This window comes from Rhamphochromis sp. 'chilingali' (genome assembly GCF_963969265.1).
Source record: "Rhamphochromis sp. 'chilingali' genome assembly, chromosome: 15".
NCBI lineage: Eukaryota > Metazoa > Chordata > Actinopteri > Cichliformes > Cichlidae > Rhamphochromis > Rhamphochromis sp. 'chilingali'.
Genome location: NC_137942.1, coordinates 18,611,997 through 18,631,347, shown reverse-complemented (window position 1 = coordinate 18,631,347; position 19,351 = coordinate 18,611,997). Strand labels below are relative to the sequence as shown.

Here is a 19,351-nt window from a genome sequence, read left to right as displayed (position 1 = left end):
ATTCAATTATTAATTATTTGGTACTTTAACTTTGGATTACAGGAATTCTGTTGTTTTTTTTGTTTACAGTTATGAAGCATATTAAAAATATGACAAATATTGAGCTCAGCTCTGAAACAGTAGCTATAACCACATGCAGGCCACTCCGTCTTCTATGGACCATCTAAACCCATGCAAACTGGAAAACAGCTGATTTTAAGGCTTCTGCAAATGAACCAAATTAAAAGTTTCTTACTTTGATAATAAAAGATTTAGCAGCCTATTGAATTCACACAAACTGATCAAAGTAATTATGGGAAGACTTAAATTACACATTGGATGTTGATCAAATATTCACGTTGTATTTGGCAGATGGTACAATTCACTAGGAAAACCGTCAGTGAAAAAATATTTGGGAAAAAAAAAAAGAGATGTAAATCCAGCTGCAGATCAAACATGCTAATGAGACTGCAGCACTGGTGGTGAAAGCACATCTGTCTGTTTTTACCTCTGCCACTGACTCAGGACTAGTTTGTGTGTACATATCCACACTGGATAAAACAAAAAACAAAACACCCTTGACAAGATTTTGCTTTTTATTCATCGTGGTACAACATGGACAATAAAAGCAGGGCAAAAAAAGAAACAAATTAAGTCTCCAAAATTGATCAAAATTAAATCAGAGTATTTTACAGTTATGGAACAAGAGCGATCAAAATGAGCTCTAAAGTAGAGGAGAAAAGAAGACACTGCTTGTCTCAAAAGGTCTAACACTGTACATACGCTTCAACTGACTTTAAAAAAAAAAAAAAGAAGGGGGGTCAGGAAGTGAAGTAGAACCTGACAAATCAATACAAACCACAAGCACTGTTCATTTTATTTTATTTTCACTAAATGCCAAGAAACACGGAGGATGTGGAAAGAGTTTCAAAATAAAAAACAAAAATCCATAAAGAGTTTCTCTAAGTTTGGTTTGTTAAGTGCTGTCTGGCTGACATCTTGACCAGTAAAATCAGATAAACAGATGAACCACAACTATCCTTATCCAGCCAAAAGATGGACAGGTAATGGAACAAGAAAAATCGATGCAATCTGTCCTTTCTCCTCATTTTTACGCGTTTTTATTTATTTTCATGTTTCTTTAAATAAGCCATTACACATTTGTGGTTCACCTTGTTTTTAAGCAGCGAAGTATCAGGTTCAGGGTAAGGATGGGTGCACTCTTCAACTTCTTCCTCAACCAGATATTCCAGCTTCCCCTGTTGAGCATAAAGAAACGTCCACAAAATGCGATGTTAGCCAGGGTCCCACAACATCCGCTTGTAGCAACGACTGCTGCCACTCAAACAACAACAATTTACAAAGTCATTTGATAGTCAAATTTCCCTCAAGAGACACTGCTAATAATGCACAAAGCTATCCATTTACTAGCACAACAGACACTTGAAGTCTTGACTGCATTTGGCCAAAATTCCCTGAGATTATTTTGTTTTCTGTACATTTTGCACAAGTTTGCAATTTAAAGAAGCTCTTCAGGAGCTGCCTCAAGTCTAAACCTGAACTTAGTGTCAAAACTACAATATCTGCTTTGCCAAAGAGGAAATGCACTTGATATGTTTTTTTAAGTGTAAAATTACAAACACCTGAGCAAATTACATTTTTAAAAACACACGAACGAAGCACTGCGGAAAAGCACACATCAGCAACGATTTCCAATTTGGCAAAGGAATATGAGGCAGGCTGTCTGTGCATCTGTGTCTCTCTGACAATTCTATCGCACATTCTCCCCAAACATGTTTGAAAGTTAACAAATAGGAAAACAAAGAAGGCACAATTAAAAGTATATGTGACACAATCAAGCTTTCAAGTTCGTGTTCTGGAGAAGTACACAATTTGCTTTTTTTTTTTTCTGACAGGCAACAGCATTCAGAAATGGATGTGGGTAGAGAAAGGAGTACCTGGGGTGAGTACCTGCACAGTTTGAGAGTCAGAGAGTATCCATGATTTTTAATTTGCCCTTTTCTCATGTGGTCTCGCTCACAACACCAACGCTGTGTGAGGTATGGAAGTCAGCTGCAATTCATTCGATAAACCCTACCCTCCAGTTAGTTAGGTTACGTTAGACCCCCGGTGCTTTAACACCCCCCAAACACACACTGGCATGGCATCATCAGGCACAGTACGCTGGACAACAATTCCATGGCAATTGCGTTATAAATATGGCAAAATAAATAGCTTCTTTGTGACAAAAAAAACCAAAAACCTCTGACCAAGGCTGTGTGTTCACCTGTGCGTTTACATATGAGCAGGAGAAAACGCCAAGGTTTTTAAATGGAAACATGTACACACACAGTGACTGGTTTTCCTCCCTATATGGATTATTACAGCAACAAATAGCAATTATTACATTTTGCTACTTCAAAGTAAAAAAAACAAAAGATAAATAAATATAAAAATAAATAAATAAAAGAAACAAGTAAATACAGGCAGGAAATCTTGACTGGATGCGTTAACTTTTTCTGCCATTTTGTCCACAAAGACAAATATACATCTATAAGGATCAAAAACCGATACAAAACGAGGGGTACCTCTGGGCATGTTTGCTCAGGACTACACTGGCCTTTCCCTCTTGGCTTTGTGTGAATGATTTCTACCTTCTTCTCATTCATCGGGCCTAGTCCTTCATCTTCAGTGCATACTTATGATGCACTATTCAAAAACAGGATAAAGATATTTGCATATAGTACATAAGACAAAATCACAGGCATTGAACTGAACATAAACAGGGTGGGAGAGCAGGGGTGAGAGGGTGGGTAAAGGGAGATGGGAAAGGTGGGTAGGGGAGGGGACGTGAGAGGGGAGGGTGGAGGGGGTTGGGTTGAGAGCCAGGGGAGGTGTGAGGAGGAGGACGCACTTACCTGAGCCTGATCTGAGGTCCTATCAGATCAGTTTTAATTGGACTGAGTGTCACCTTCAGAATGGAGGAGCTCTTGCTGGCCGTTTAGCAGAGGGGAGAAGGCAGCCGCCTCCGTCTGCATCGGTTCCGCTTCTGAAGAAGCCTTGATGGCGGCTGCATCTCCGTCTGAGTGCTTGTCTTTCTTAGAGCTGCTCCTCTCCTCTGTACCCTTACGGTCTGAAGAAAAACAAAAGAGAAAACATTGCACACATTAGCAAGAAATGTTTGCACAACCTCAGATTAAACTGTCTTATTAAAGAGTTCAACAGGTGCTTGTTGATGCACAAATGTTCAGTAGGATTGTGTCGAGCTCTGGCTCACCTCTTTCATTTGTTATGGGCACAGACTGCTGCAGGACTTCTTATGGGAACAGCTTGATTGTGTAAGTAGGTTGTCTGGGTAAGCACCAAACAAACTGCCCTTTATTGGCATTAGCAAAATTATCTGTGCCTGAATATTATGCATTAGTAATCCTACTACTTCTCATTTATGGAATACTGTCCTAAACAGACAAAAGAGGGAGACTGTACAATTACCGCTCATGTAGTCTAAAAGATACATAACAAGTGCTTTGTGTGAAGTGCTTTATGTAACATAATTTCAAACTACAATAGGTTTCTTTTAAATTCATATTGATACATTTTTAAAATTAGTTGCTCCACAGTGTAGTGGTTTAAACATTCACCTAACAAGGAGAAAATCTGGGGTTTGATCCCGGGAAGAGACACAAACCTCTTTCGGGTAGAAGACAACTCGCATAAAAATCTGCCAAATCAAATATGTGGAGCTACTCATTGTGACTCATTGAGAGCAGCCAAAAGTCTCACTAGGATTTTTTTCTCCATCTCAATGAGACTTTTACCTGGATGCATAATAAAATGCTTTTTCCAGTGTTGAAGAAATTCCCTCAAGGTATTCCTAATATAGACCTGCCTTTCACCATGTGAAACAGGCTCCAGCCCCCCATTTTAACCCTGAACTAGATAAGTGGAAGAGCACAGATAAATGTAGGGATGGTATTCAATATATATTGTTTGGAAGGACAGCGGATGATGAGGAAGCAACAAACACAAAAATAATCAGACGGTACCTTTGTCTTTTGATGACCGCTCTCTGTCTCTCTCCTTTTCCCGATCCCTGTCCCGGTCCTTGCTTCGGCTACGGCTGCGGTGGCGGTGAGATTTGCGCTCTGAGCTACGCGATCTCCTTCTGTCACGACTTCGGGAGCGGCGTTTCCTGTCGGAGCGTTCACGGCTGCGTCTTCTCTCTCTGTCCCGGCTCCTACAGAAAAGGCAAGAAAAAGTGCTGTGGTTAAAATGATTTTTGAGAAAATAATCATTCAGAATTATAAATATATCATCCCTCATGTTTTAAATTGTAACATTTCATTGGATTCTGCTTTATGTGTGACATTTCCGTGACTATAAATCCAAGTGCAACGCTCAGTCCGGTCAGTCGTACCTGCTACGTTTGCGTTCCCTGTCCTTGTCTCTGCTCCTGGACCTCCGGCGCTCGCGGGATCTACTCCGTTTCCTGTCCGATGCTCGACTGGAGTGGCGGCTGCCAGAGTGGCTTCGACGTGCCCTCCTATCCCTCTCTCTGTCCCTGTCCCTCTCCCTGTCCCTCTCTCTTTCTCTGTCCCGCTCTCTCTCCCTCTCTCTTTCTCTGTCTCTCTCCCTTTCACGCTCTCGCTCTCTCTCTCGTTCCCTCTCCTTCTCTCGCTCTTTTTCGCGCTCCTTCTCCTTCTCTTCCCCCTCTTTGCGCTTTTTCTCCCTTTCCTCCCTCTCCCGTTCCCGCTCTTCTCGTTCTCTTTTGAGGGCTGGGTTTTCACCCTGAGGGTCTTCAGAGCGACGGTGCAGTTTTTCCTGAGAATACAAAAACATTACATATTATATAATTTCTAACATTTGCAGACATTTTTAAACAACAACACCAAGCATGGTTGAATTGAAACACTCAGCTCAAGTTTGTAAAAGGTTCTAGATACAAGAATGACACAATCCTGTCACCTTGAGCTCCTCTACAGTGGATTTGATCTTGGCGTAGCCCATGTGCTGCTTCCCCATCAAGTGGTCGTCCACTCGGGACTGTGCATCGCCCACAATGAGGAAGGCCCCACACACCTCACACACTTCCATCTGTTTCTCCTGGGCAGCAAAGCTCTCGATGGTCTGGATTGAAAGGACATAAATTTGTTATTAGACATCAAAACAAACAATAAGGAAACATTTCTGATTTGCATCATAGCTGCCTGCCCAGCTCGCACAGATTTTACTTTACGAGTATTAATAACAAATACAGCTACAGTGAAAAATAACTTTTAGCTCACCGGCTGGGTTTAAACTTGTATTTGAAATGGAATTAAACTCATGTTAACTTACTGATAGTAGGTGATGCTCATTTTATGCTATCTTAAGCTGTGTTTGTAGGCTGATTAGCCCAGGGTAAACTGACTCACCGAGGGGGTGGAGCTGAGTAGTTCCCTCTCCTCCTTCAGCTGCTCCACCAGTTTCATCATTCCCTGGGCCTCCTCCACTCGGCCCTCAGAGCCCAGTTCCTCAATCTGAGAAAAAGACAAAAGCCATGTTACAATGTCACGACTTGATTTATGGAGTGCATATAAGAATTTAGGGAGTTTTATTTTAAATAATGTGATCTGTAACACAGTCAGGGAAAAGCATCTGAAATGTCATACAGTCTAGAGTGCATGCACAAAAACAACTGTGGTCACAACAGGTAGCTGTTCCTGTTTTAATGCTTTCAAGTCTGAAGTCAGCTTACACTTAGATCAGTGTGAACAGCAACATGTTTCCTTATTTTGCCAAAGGGTTCAAAATCTCCTTCCACAGATTACATTTGTTTATTATTCAATTATTTTAAAGAGAAACTGCACAAGGCTGGGTAGCAATGAACCTCCTGACAGGACAGCCTTTATCAGACTTGTACTCTAATGTAGTCTTCTTTTCAAATGCATGTACAGTTAGCCATGCACTCCACACACCTTCTAAACTCACAAATTTTGGTCGAACAGTGAAGCTGCAGAGGTTCAGAGGGAGTTAAATTAGAGGAGTTTTAATATATGTGGTAAACCAGCCGAGGTAATGCAGACCGCACAAGAGAGGTGAAGACATGAGTGCGGACAGGGAGGTGTGGGTAGAAATGAGTGTCAGGGGTGATTTGTAACAGAACGATAGCAGCTAGAGTGAAGGGTTAGGATTATCAGCTGGTAGTCGCACCTGCTATGATGTATGAGTTAAACTCAGTTTAGAGCTCAAGGAGGCTGAGTTAAAGATGTTGAAATATTCATTGGGAGAACCCAGGAAGGAAGACTTATAGATGTAGAGGAGGAGGACATGCTGAGAGTTAGCGTAACAGGGGAGGATGCTAGTAATAAGGTCAGAGGAAGGCAGGTGTTCCACTGTGACAAACCCTAAAGCAAGGCACTGGAAGAGGAACTTGTAGGAGACCGTCAGATATCCTGATGCAAGAAGACCAACCCGCGTTCAAATCTTTCAGTTTTTCTCAAACACTACCAATTTAAAGATTTCGGGCAAACCTGCACAACCAGGTCTTCGATCTTCTCTGTTAGAACCTGGACTTTCTCCTCATTCTTTCCTGATGGACCAGGGCCCTACAGAATGAATACATGAGTACAATTAAGTTCAATGAATCCTAAGCAGAAACATACAGGTAATGTTATTTTCTTTTAGATTCATAACTTGCACTGTGGTCCGAGAAAACATGAAGATGCACAGAAGAGTTTGAGAATGATGTTCTCAATTAAAAGTACTAACCCCTGCATTCTGCTGAGCCTGGGAAAGCGCAAGCCGGGCATGCCCTCTGCGGATCCGCCGCTCCACTTCTGCCAGGAGTGACTGCAGATAGCGCAAGAAATCTCGCTCATAACCTTCCTTCATGAAGCGAGAGCTTTTCTCATACCTGGATATAACAACACAGAATTGGTTAGTTATGTGTAACATATCAAGCCAAAAAAACAAACAAACAAACAAAAAAAAAAAAAAAAAAAAAAAAACGGAAAGAAAAAGGAAAAAAAGCCAAAATAAGAACTTACATTTTTCGAAGATTTTCATCATGGATTTTCTCACACGGACCTGGAAACCCAAATCAATAAACATATTATTGTCGAATAGTTGTTTGTTAAATCTCAAGGGCTTTGTCCAGATTATAATACATTTTGGGAATACAAAGTTCCCAACTTACCCAAGTCAGAGCGGGTGTTTGTGAATAACTCAGCAGGGCAGAAGCCACACAAATAGTACCGACAGACCTTAATAAAAGAAAACATATCAAACAATTTTATGTAAATTTTGCTTCCATAGTAGATTACATTGGATTAAGTGACAGCATGTTACTTACACCAACTATGAGCAAATGAATGTGGTAGTCGTATAAATTCACCTAATCAATTTCTGCTTGAACTAAGAACACAAAAAATACCCACAACACTGCAAGTGCAACAAAAACACAACAGCATGGAAAACAGTATTTATTACTAATATTAAATATTAATGCCAAATTACATACAAAGCAACATGTATGTAACCGTATTTAGTCTTGAGACATCGCAATGCCAGTTTATGCAATAAGCAGAGCATAACCTTTAGAGAACGTAATGCAGGTCCTTTCACACATTAGCACGTCGAAATCATTTGTATTAACACAGTTAAACTATTATCTCAACTATACCTAGAAAACAAGTTGCTAAAACTGAAGTGAGCCCAATGAAACCCTTTAAGAATGACCAAACCGTGATGCTAATCTCGCTAACACGCGTGCTCAAGCACCACTGACTCAAACCGCCCGCTTTTCGCCATCGATTCTGTGCGTGAATCGAAAATTTTTAATTTGGAGGCCATACCGCCTAAACTAGCCGGTACCCACCGCGCACGCCATGCACGCTTATTTTGGACACCTCACGGCTAATAGGTTTTAAAACTAGCTAAGCTAATGGTAGCTAGAATGCTAACTTACGCTCTCGTCGTCCCAGCGTACGTTAGACCGCTTCTCATCAGGGGCCAAGTTTCTATCTCGACCCATCAACTCGTCGAGTAACTGGGCGGCAGAAAGCATTATTCCTGCAGGAATGTAGCCTTAATTTAAAGTACTACAATAATATCCAGAAGGCCCAATTTACACCATCTGCTGCGCGAAGTACTTCTAATCAAAATGGCAGACCTTGTAACAACAACGCCCGCTAACAGTCCGAATACAACTAGCCCAGGAGCTGCTCCCGCGGCCTCTGAACCGGAAGTACTAGTCTGACCATCGTGTCCAGGATTCAGTTCTCCGTTTCGTGCCGCAAACTTTACCATTGATCAAAAACGGACAAAATGTGCAATTTCTATTTATATTTTGACCAGAAGCCGATGTTGCGGCACTGCGTATGGTTATACCTTGTTTTATTTTGAAAGTTTACAACGGAAGCAACTTCAGAGTAGTCTGATGAGCTTGGAAAGAAAAGCGTCTGGACTTCTTTAAGTTTCTTGAAGACAAATGCCACATTGAAGAGCCAGATTGTGGTGGTGTGTGAAAAATATCATCAGAGGCTATCACACAAGGGCATTCAGACTAATGTTATTTTCCACTAGTACTGGATCTTTATTTGATACTGTAATATATAATGTTTACTTGTTGCTTTTACTCAGTTCCCATCGGTCACACTAAAAACGTCAAACTCAGTGAATGTTGATCACAACAAGCACACGCGAAGCTTTATGACTGCATATTTCACAGTTGCAGTGCTATGACATCATCAAAATCTATCTCAGTGATGCAGATTTTACCAGATCTGATTACTGCCAGGAATGATTAATAAATGCATACTTTTGTGACTTCCGTGCTGACCAAATATTTATTAAGGCAAGTCCACATAAATTTCCTGTTAATGTCCCCAATGTGTTTTAGTTTTCCTCTGTCACACCAACCGTCTGCATGTCCTCCTTCACTCCATCTATGAACTGTAACTTTGCCTCCTCTCCTTTCATTTAACCATACATCATAACAGGTCTTACTACCATCTAGTAACTCATTTCAACTCCCTCTGAGTTTCTATGCACCTCTACAGCAACACTCAGAGCAAGCATTGCATCATTTTACATCCAGTAGTGCCTCAAAAAAAATTTTTATAGGGTGGTCATATGGGTCATATTAGTGTCCAGAGCCTTACATACAATCCACTATTCTCCTTTGCCACTTCTCTTTGCTGTACACCCAGCCTCCCAGTACTCATGTCTACTTTTTCTTTGCTAACCTCTTCCTTTAAATGCTTTCTCGTACTTCCGTATTTTACCACTAAGACTCCTTATCTTCTTTCCTCTCGTCTTCTTGCAGTTTCCCTCGCCACTCACAGAGTCTGAAATTGTGATTCTTTAAAATTGCTGCCTTGCAGCTGTAGTATCCCCGGTGTATCTTACGCCAAAGTTCAAGTTAGTGTAGTATCGTGGGTGTTTGCTCCCCTCTAGTGGCATACTGAAGAAATGCAGCATAAAAATGTACTGCAAGTTTAAAACCAGTATTTATAACTTTATTAAAACGGATATAAAAACAAAAGTAACAGGTGTGCTTGGGACAAATAATCAACAGCTGTTTTAGCTTTTTCTGGACTGGGTATTATAAGTGTAGGGAGGTTTATTCCAGCTTGTCTGCAACACGTGTGAGTCAAAAACAGTTAAAGTACTTTGAACTTTTATCTCCCAGTTATTTCCTTATTCATGACAGCTAACGGCAGTATCACACAATTTACGTGGGGAAACGCACTGGCTACGCGATTCCTCGGAGGGGAACTAACATTCGTGCTCACTGTTGTCACATCTAAAGATGCTCCCCCCCCAGATGAGGCGGCGGTGTTGTGTTTTTGGCAGTGGATTGACGAAGCTCTGACACTACTGCTTGATTGAATGAGTTTATAGCGAGTGCATGCGGTGCCACTGTAACGCGAACTAACAGCAGAAACACGCGGCGGGCACACGGCTTGACGTGTGAACGCCAGAGACGGTCAACACGTAGTTGAAATAGCCAAAGCGATTTGCTGCCATAAGCTAGCACCTCGTCGAGCTAGCCAGTAGGTAAGGTTAGCCTGGTAGCTAATGCTAGCTGTAACCAGTATATTTAGCTAATTAGTATTGGCAACATAATTCGCGTGGTCTTTGCGTGTCCTATGAGCGCACGTCGCTAGCCGTGTGAACCAAAAATGTCCACAAATTCGCTGGATAAAGAGCTACAGGAGCAGCTGAGAGAGGCGTCTGCCATCGGGGATATCGATGAAGTGCGGGCGTTAGTGGAGAGTGGGGTTAATGTCAACTCACAAAACGAAATCAACGGATGGTGAGTGTTTTCACCGATTTATAGTAGTATTTGTTCGGTCGCGACTGCAGCCGGCCAGGAGTTGAGTGCAGTCATTGCAGAGCAAAGCTACAGGGATTAAAAACACTGCTCAGCGTTATCCTATTACGCCAAAGAGGGCTTGTTAATCAGCCGGCGCTGCCACTTTTAGCTTTTCTTTAAAACCAGCAATCAAGCAAAATATTGAGTAAAGTGGCTGCTTCAAACACAAGCTTGTTCTCTTTGCTATAGCCTGATTACTGAGTTCGGAAACACTAACCAACCTTTGATTATTCATTTTTCACGCATGCGCCCATCATCAGTTACTTTGCACCCGTAAAGAACCAAGTAGAGTTATGTCGAGATTTTGGTTAAAGTTTAAAGTAATATATACATTATTTATATTTTTCCATTTGTATGCCAGTGCCACACACTATAGCTAGCTTAATGAGAGGTACCACTTGAGTGATACAGTATATTTCTGTTGTTATTGTTCCTTTTCTTTTTGTACACCACTAAATTCTTTTGTTTCTCCAATAATCCCTGCAGGACATGCTTACACTGGGCATGCAAGAGGAATCACAAGCACATAGTGTCCTACTTACTCAGTTGTGGAGCGGACAAAGACATCCTCACAGCTAAGGATGAGTTAGCGTCACAACTGACATCCAAGCCGGAGATCAAAAGACTGTTAGGAGGTAAAGTCAACATTTCTCACTCTGCTGCTCCCTGTGTCACATTGGTGACACTGGGCTGGTTACGGTTCAGGTCGTAGAGCAGGTTGTCCACCAGTTGTAGATTCAGTGGATCGATACCCGGCTCCTCTGATCTGCATGCTAAAGCTTTCTTGGGCATCATCAATGTGTGAATGTTAGGAAGTGCTTAGGCATAGATAAAAGTACTGCATGAATGTGTAAGTGTGATTGAGTGAGTGAAGTGTATATCTATAATCAGTTATAACACTGGGTATTTGTGTTGACGCATTTGCTGCAGTCTTTGCTATTGTTTCGAGTCTATTTGCAGAAAATAATCCCCCCTCTTTTGTGATCATTATTACAACAGTTGAGGTGGAGGAAGTGCCTGAAGTGAAGGAGCCCGAGTTGCCAATCGTCCCAAACTACCTGTCTAACCCGCCCTTTATGTATTCCAAGATGGACAAGAACTCAGAGGTGATTCACCTTACACAAAACGGTTCTGGAGAGCACGCTGAAGACACGCAGAGTGATTCGGCATCTCTTTCACCAACACACGAGCCTCCTCGGAAACTCGTCTTCGATGCCTCCGCTCCTTCCTCAAATCCCACCATCAACCACAGCCAAGCCCAGACTGGGGAGTTCATCCCTGTGAACGAGCAGAACGGTGTCTCACCCAGCACGGCTGCTTCCCACAGTCACACTGTCGTTAACTGCACGGTGCCCATGGACCTATCAGTCGAGCCTCACCTTGTCAACCACGCCGACTACCCGCACACAGTGGTGCACAACGGCACCGTGTGTTCGCCTCCACTGGCCTCACCCAGTCCCAGCTTGGCTAGCAACGGCGGGAGCCAGGTCCAAGCCCCAGTGGCCAGCACAAACCCGACTGTGAGCAGACAGCAGTCTATCCCGCAGCAACTGAGTTACGGCCAGGCTGGTGGTGCCATGCCAGCCTTCCAGCCTTTCTTTTTCACCAGCACCTTCCCTGTCAATGTACAAGGTGGGTTTACTGTGAATTAAAGATTAAAATAACAGGAAATATTTATCTCAATTTCAAACACATTAAGTGGGAAGAAACAACTCCGCTGGTTTACTCTGAAGTGTCGAGGTGCAGCACCACAAGTATCAGCACATTTTTCTAATAGACATGATGAGTGGTTTACTTTTTATATATCTTGTTTGTTTAATGCTTATGCAAATAGAAATATAAAAACAACAGCATGGATTATTTTCTAGAAACTGCATGCTGTAAGGATTTCTTAGCTGAGAGTAGTGACTTACTCCTTGGCTAGCAAAGCCCCATTAAATTATTGCACACTGCTAAACGCCTGCTGGTGTCAGGCGTAGCAGGGTGAAGAAAGAACCAGGCTCTTTGACACTTTGTCGGTGAATGTTCTGACAGTAAAACTTTCATGTGGCATGGCAGTATGGATATTTGCAGCCGAGTGACTAATAATATCACAGATATAACAACTTAATTTGACTCCATGATGTCGTCGACCTGTCAAACCAGAAGCTGATCTTTATGACAAAATATAACCAGCATGTGTTCTTTATTAATGTGCTTTCATAAAAACTAAACAGACCCTTTCTTTTCACTTTTTAAATGATCAGTAAATGAACTGTTCAGAAAGAATATTCAGTCTCTCATAATAGTACAAAGCATTCATAAGATGCTGCTGTCTGAGCACAGACAGAAAAATCATATATTTGCATTTCCACAGGTTACATGTTACCATGTCTGCTTGAGATTACCAAAACTTCTCAACCACTTTGAGCTGTAGAGAAAGTTCAAATGGTTCCTGAAAGATAAGAATTATTGTATAATTTTACAGCCAAAATGACAAGATGCACCAGGCGCCTGTGTGATACTTTGCTGGTTAATGTAAAGATGTATTGCTTTTGTTCTCTCTCTCTAGAGTTGGTACTGAAGGTGCGTATCCAGAACCCCAGTGCGCGGGAGAACGACTTCATTGAGGTGGAGCTGGACCGCCAGGAGCTCACCTATCGTTCCCTTCTACGAGTCTGTTGCCGTGAGTTGGATATCAGCGCCGAGCACGTGGAGAAGATCCGCAAGCTGCCCAACACTATGCTGAGAAAGGTACAGACACAAAAGCCTGCTTACTCTGTGTAGGCTGATGATGTTATTGTACAGTGTCATCTTAGATGTGGAAAGACAAGTTCAGCCATTTAAAGGCTTTTTTCCTCTTTATTATTATTTCTTGTGCTCATTTAAAGGTAACCATGAGACGGATAGTATAACAAACAAATTCAGTGGAGGGGAAAAAGTGGAATATATTTAGTCTGCTGTCTGTGTGGTTACAAAATTGGCCTCACTCTATGAAACTTTGAAACTTTAAACCTTTAAACAAAAGGTTGTTGTGAATATTATAGGTTGCCATATCCAAGGACTGTGCGACATTTTCTGCTACTGTGTAATTTCGTGCAAAATACACACCTAATGAAAATGCACCAAAGCCACTCTCAGGCTGACGTGTTGTATATAATGCATGCTTAGTATCTGCCTAGCACAGAAATGCCACCTGTCCTGTTAGGTTAGGAATATATTCAAAACTATTCAGATTTTTAGTCTCACTGCTTTCCTCTGTCTGACTCATGCATGTGACACTCTCTAAATCTCTTAATCTGTAGTTTGTGAGCCACTTTAACTTTCCATTGAAACCTTCCCACCCCCGTCGGTACACTGTGTTCATGTTCTTTTATGTCCAAATGATGACTGCGTGATCAAATTAGAATGAATATATAAAGACAAAGCTGTAGCATGTAGGGCTGCAACAAGTGGTTCGTTTTGTTTTCTCTTTACATTCGTTGTTTAGTCTGTGAAAATTCAAAGTAGCTGAAAGTGGTTCTGTATTGTAATCCAACCCCAGCGTGACCCAAACTGAACTCCACTGACATAAAAAGACAAGAAGCTTTGGGCTTTACACAGCTAAGCATCAGTTACGTAAAATTATTGAAGGCATAAGTAAGCTATCTCAGGTCTGTGTCTCTTGATTGGTTAAACCTTCATATTTAAAAATAATTGAGGGGGGTACGTGCACTGGGTGGTAGATTTCAGTAAGGAGGTCTGCTCTCAGCAACAACACACACAGTTCTGTGCTATTGTGTTAGTTTAGAATTCAGTGATTCCATTTTTCTTTCTTTGGTCATATCCATGTCCTCTCTACTTTATGGATGTCCATGAAAAAAAGATTTAACTTGAACTTGTTGAAACTGTAGTGTTGACGATTTTAAATGCGACTATCTGTCCCCTGACCAGGACAAGGACGTGGCTCGGTTGCAGGACTTTCAGGAGCTGGAGATCGTGTTGGAGAAAGCAGAAGGCCTGTCCCTCTTCTCTGGGTCTGGGGGCCTAACAGACAGACCCTGCTACAACATGAAAGCCTCCCGACTCACCTACTAGAGCTCCCAAAAAGCTGGAAGTCCCCCTGCTTACAGTGGGCTTCTATAGCTACCCTCAAGCAACCATAACTAGTTGCCTGCCCAGGTCCCTCATTACAGTTTTGTTCAGCTTTGGTGTTTTGCCAGTTTAACTAACTGGGAATCTTTTTTTTTTTTTTTCCCCCCCCCAGACTGTAGCTTATTGTTTGCCTCCTGTCCTCCTCTGACACTCACGCTGCTTTTGTGTACCCAAACCAGTTCTAAGTGATTACTGATACATGGTGCCCTCGATGACTTGCAGAAGTATTCGGACACCTCTCTCATCTCTTTAGCTCTTTTCTCTCCTCCCACTGCACTTTGTGCCAAGGCTCCAGTAGGACAACAGAGGAGGACACTGGCTTGTCTTCCTTATGGGCTGGACTTGAACGGGATTCTGCAATAGCCTTATATGGACACATTTCTATACTGGTTCAGGCTGTGGTCTGAGAAGACAGAGGGCAACAGGAAGGATTTGCATAACTCTAACTGATAAGATAATCAAGTCAACAGAACAGGACCAGGCGCAGCACAGTGGACGTGACCTGTTGAGTGATATCACACATACTGGCTCCAGTACACACTTTCATATATGCTGTAGGCAAAAAACTGTGTGGTTTTTTTTTTGTTTGTTTTTTTTTTCCTGCAGTGTATCTGCTCTTGGCCTAATTCTCAAGGTGGATTTAATCTTACAACAGGTGACATTTGAAGTATCGCTGGACTAATTTTACTTGTATTAGACGATAGCAGAGATGACGCTTTAATCTCTTTCCCACAGGGATGGACACGTTTGAGCAGGAGTACTCATTTCCCTGCATAGTGACACCATTCAGTTGTACACTGTGGTAAAGGAAGATCTAGTTATGTTTGTTTATTCACGTAAGACTTAAATGTTGGAGATAAAACTGCAGCCACTTGAAACTGCCCCCCCCCCCCCCCCCCCCCCCTTATTTTTTCTTTTTCTCTTTAAACAAATGTCACTTTTGCTTTGCAGGGTATGTTAATCTGTTTCGTCACTAAAAAACTTATTGTCAACTGTGAAGGGTTCCTATTTAATTTACAATTATACTAATAAAGCAAGACCACGAATAACGCTTTAGGCTGACGAGGCTCGAGTCCCAGCAGAGGTTGCGGACGACGCTCCGTTTCGTTTTTCTGTGAGTTCGAATGTATTCAGTTGTTGTCCATACGTTTAAATGTGTCAGGATTGAAACCAAAAACTAATCTAGCCAGCAAAGATGCTAACCACACAAAAGAAGGCATCCTCGACTGAAATTCAACTCCAGGAAGGAATGAAACAGGAGATTGCTAAGGACCTGGGGTTTTTTTTTTTACGATTCTGTGCTTCCTCGTTGCGAAAATAATATTACAAATAGCACTGTTACTTCAATTCAAACCTAAACTCGTATATGGTGACTAGATTTTTTTTTTTTATTAAGTAAAGGAGTATAAATGGCTTTAGTTCTACCAGCAAGGCCTGTCTAGTGCTAGTTAGACCTTTTTAAAAATTTGAATACACAACAAAAAAATCAAAGTAATGTAAGATGATGATTAACACTAATAGGAAAGCTAATTGTTAAACTGGTGAAGAGGCACAGCCACGTCGTGTTAGATGGTAATGTTTTATGCTGCTTTCATCGACACATAATCCTTTAATTCACAATGCTGGGGCTCGTTTCTTTTAAGCAGTGCTGGCGGACGCCGCTCATGTCCTGCAATCGTTTTCTTACCCAGTGGTAACTGTTTACTGTTCAACTGTATTACCTGAAGCTCTTACTGTATTTATATGTTTTATATTTTTTAATTAATTTGTATGTATGTTTGAAACCAGCTAGGCCTGTTGTTTTGTGTCAAAAAAAAAGTGTTTCAGAGGAGTTCAAAAAGTGGCGGGGTGGGGGGGTGCGGTGATGCTAAAGCTAAGTGCAATGTGTGGGGAGGAGGAAGGTGTTTCAGAGGTTTTCGTGAAGGTGAAAGGAGGTAGACGGAGTGCTTAGTTTATGTTCCAAACTATTTTAAAATGCTTTATTAAGTGAAGTTGTGCCACGTGTGTCAGGCAGGAGCTCGGTTGAGAAAGTGGGGACGGTTTGCGCCCCGGTGAATGAGAGCAGCATGTTTGCAGTCGGTTTTTATGGAGTCGTCTTTGATTCTGTGGGAAGCGATGACTAACGTTGTATTTGTTGGGTTGCTTATTGTTCTAGAAAAAGCAGTTTGACTTAACCTATGCATTCAGAGTCTGATATTTTTATATACAGTACGTCCTGTGTACTTGTAGAATTAATCTTGGGCACTGTTAATTTTGTTTGTTTTTGTTTCCAATGACCTGTATGTTCTTTGATAAAGCATGGTATATCTCCATCTGACTAATTGTTTGAATATCTACACTGAACTCTTCCTTTTACATGTGTTGTGTTGCAGGTTTAACTGAAATTAAATGTGTTTCAGGTGACAACCACAAGAGGGCACACATGAGAAAATACAGGCATCGGAAGAGCCACATATAGGAGGACTAGTGTGATAATCTAAAGATTTTTCTAAATTTCTTTGAGTTCATTACAGTCATTAATCTGAGCTTGTTTAAATACTGGACTATTTTAGCTTCACACTGAAACGAATCAATTTTTAGTTATCTGCTCTTTGTGTCTGGGGAGTCATTTAAATACTGTTCAGTTCTAATCTTTATACTGTCGCATAGGACAGTTATGGATGTGACCTGTCACGGTAAGCTTTCTCAGTCTTTGCTACATTAATGGTTTCATTATTGTCATTTACAAGTGTAGCAGGGTAAGCAGGTAAATAAGGAAGCTTTAACCCCTCCCCTTTTTTTCCCTTTTAAACAAATATCACTTTTGCTCTGTAATGCAAACAGAGATACTGTGTGTATTACAGCCTAAACGTTGATTCTAATAAACATCAGAACATCAGAATATTTTTCCATTTGTATGTTGTTAGCTATACAAATCCAAATCTAAGTATAATAAAACCACAGGGAAGTATATTAAACTCTTACCAAGGTACATTTGATAAGATGATTCTCATAGTGTCATCACATTGCTCATAGCTTGCATACATCAATCAGCCAGTCAGGAGTCAAGGAGTTGCTTGACATTTACATTTTAAATGCTGCCGTTACAGTTATATGCCACTTCATTAGGTACACTTTGCCAGTAGTGGACTGATCCGATTCAGAGCTGCCGTTGTTCTTCGTGGCATAGATTCAACAAGGTGCTGAAAACATTCCTCGGAAATGTTGGGCCATATCGACATGGTAGCATCTGATGTCAATCTTCCTGTTCTGCCACATCCCAAAGGTGCTCTGTTGGATTGTGATCTGGTGACTGTGGAAGCCCTTTGAGTGCAGGCAACTTATTGCCACGCTCAAGATTCATGATGTGATCTTTGTGAGCTCGCTTGTTATCCTGCTGGAAGCAGCCATCAGAAGATGGATACACTTTTCATAAAAGGATGACCATGGTCAGCAATAATATTCAGGTAGGCTGTGGTATTTAAACAATGCATAATTGGTACTAAGGGGCCGAAAATTTGCCATGAAAATAACCCTCGCACCATCGCAGCACCATCACCAGCCTGAACTGTTGAAACAAGGCAGGATGGGTCCATGCTTTCATGCTGTTGATGTTAAATTGTGACCCTGCCATCTGAATGATTGTTGGACAAAGTGGCATTTTTTTCCCAGTCTTTTTTCCTTGTTTGTGGAATTGTGTGAATTGTAACCTCTGTTTCCTGTTCTTAGCTGACAGGGGTGGCGCCGAGGTGTGGCTTTCTGCTGCTGTAGCCCATCTGCTTCAAAGTTCAAGGTGTTGTGCATTCAGACATGCTCTTCTGCATACCTTGGCTGTAAGAAGTGATTATTTGAGTTATTGTTGCCTCATCAGCTTGAAGCTGTGTGGCTATTCTCTGTCTTCTGACATGAAGGCTCTTTTGCTCAGAGAACTGCTGCTCACTGGATTATTTTCTCTTTTTCTCAAACCAATCTCTTTAAAGCCAAGAAATAGTTATGTTCTGATACTCAGTTTAAAGGCTAGCAGGTCATCGTGACCATGTCTACTTACCTAAAGCTACAGAGTTGCTGCCATGTGATTGGCTGATTAGATGTTAGTGTTAACGAGTAGTTAATCAGGTACATGAAGTGGCCGTTGAGTGTACTTTAGGCATTTATTTCAAGATATGATAAAATGAGATATCGCGCTAATCGCTCCGTGCTGCTACGCCATCCAGCTGTGGTTAAGTTCATTTTACTTTAACGTTTGCACAGCAAGCCAGTGTTGTGCATCGTTCTGGTATGGACTTAGCTGACAACACATTTTGTTATGTTCCTTTTTGGTTTTAAAGAACATAAACATCACCTAAGTCCTGATACTTGTATGTGTGAAATCCTTAACCTTTTCAGCGAAATGAATACAGCGGCGTTCATGTGGTGACCAGATGTTCAGAGACAGCAAATCTGCAGAGCACAAATATTGCATAATATACACAGAATTGCGTTCCAGAAGTTAAGCATGCGTGCGTGTATGTATGTGTGTGTCTTCAGAAAATGCAAGCCAATTTACAAAGAGAGACGAGGCATTTCTAGTGAGATGTACTGCATACATTATCTGTGTGTGTATTCCTACATGTCTCTCATTGACATGCTGTGTGTCTAGACTGAAAAATCGGCTTAGGTCCCTGCTGTGGCTGGACGTGTCCTTCTCCTTTGTTATGGAATGAGCCACTCATAATAAGCTTAGTATGAACAGTCATAACACCTTCATTGTTTTTAAACCAGCCCCACCAGATCCCCAGACTTCAATCGTGGGCAAAAGCATCTGTGGATCGACGTGGTGCAGAACCCCTGAAGCATTTTTACAAATAAAGGCAGAAGGTGATGTTATTTGCAGGTACACTACCAGTCAAACGTTTAGACACACCTTCTCATTTAATGGTT

General features: G+C 41.6%; 2 protein-coding genes across 3 annotated transcripts; one reads left to right on the top strand and one right to left on the bottom strand.

Annotated features, from left to right (window-relative positions):
• Nucleotides 1-557: 557 nt before the first annotated feature.
• luc7l3 (LUC7-like 3 pre-mRNA splicing factor) lies at nt 558-8,187 on the bottom strand. Of its 2 annotated transcripts, XM_080905544.1 has the most exons (11): nt 7,928-8,186; nt 7,157-7,223; nt 7,008-7,047; nt 6,730-6,874; nt 6,492-6,566; nt 5,394-5,498; nt 4,945-5,106; nt 4,397-4,800; nt 4,026-4,216; nt 2,898-3,112; nt 558-1,238 (listed from the first exon to the last, which is right to left on the bottom strand). In XM_080905544.1, the coding sequence occupies exons 1-10, from the start codon at nt 8,024-8,026 to the stop codon at nt 2,931-2,933; spliced, it is 1,470 nt and encodes a 489-aa protein (XP_080761670.1). In that variant the 5' UTR covers nt 8,027-8,186; the 3' UTR covers nt 558-1,238; nt 2,898-2,930. The 2 variants fall into 2 exon arrangements, with proteins under 2 accessions (XP_080761670.1, XP_080761669.1); XM_080905543.1 differs by having other exon boundaries at nt 558-3,112; nt 7,928-8,187.
• A 1,581-nt stretch (nt 8,188-9,768) lies between these two features.
• On the top strand, nt 9,769-15,315 carry ankrd40 (ankyrin repeat domain 40). The gene is made up of 5 exons (XM_080904424.1): nt 9,769-10,279; nt 10,826-10,974; nt 11,339-11,971; nt 12,891-13,072; nt 14,252-15,315. The coding sequence occupies exons 1-5, from the start codon at nt 10,146-10,148 to the stop codon at nt 14,393-14,395; spliced, it is 1,242 nt and encodes a 413-aa protein (XP_080760550.1). The 5' UTR covers nt 9,769-10,145; the 3' UTR covers nt 14,396-15,315.
• The last annotated feature ends 4,036 nt before the right edge of the window (nt 15,316-19,351 follow it).

What these genes read in the sequence shown, in the direction of transcription:
- luc7l3 (XM_080905543.1), bottom strand. Translation starts at nt 8,026, where the DNA reads ATGCTTTCTGCCGCCCAGTTACTCGACGAGTTGATGGGTCGAGATAGA. An exon ending in CCACTGTAGAGGAGCTCAAG is followed by an intron (nt 4,801 to 4,944) that starts GTGACAGGATTG and finishes TTGTATTCTCAG; the next exon opens with GAAAAACTGCACCGTCGCTC. An exon ending in GCGGTCATCAAAAGACAAAG is followed by an intron (nt 3,113 to 4,025) that starts GTACCGTCTGAT and finishes GTTTTTCTTCAG; the next exon opens with ACCGTAAGGGTACAGAGGAG.
- ankrd40 (XM_080904424.1), top strand. Translation starts at nt 10,146, where the DNA reads ATGTCCACAAATTCGCTGGATAAAGAGCTACAGGAGCAGCTGAGAGAG. An exon ending in CAAAACGAAATCAACGGATG is followed by an intron (nt 10,280 to 10,825) that starts GTGAGTGTTTTC and finishes TAATCCCTGCAG; the next exon opens with GACATGCTTACACTGGGCAT. An exon ending in CTTCCCTGTCAATGTACAAG is followed by an intron (nt 11,972 to 12,890) that starts GTGGGTTTACTG and finishes CTCTCTCTCTAG; the next exon opens with AGTTGGTACTGAAGGTGCGT.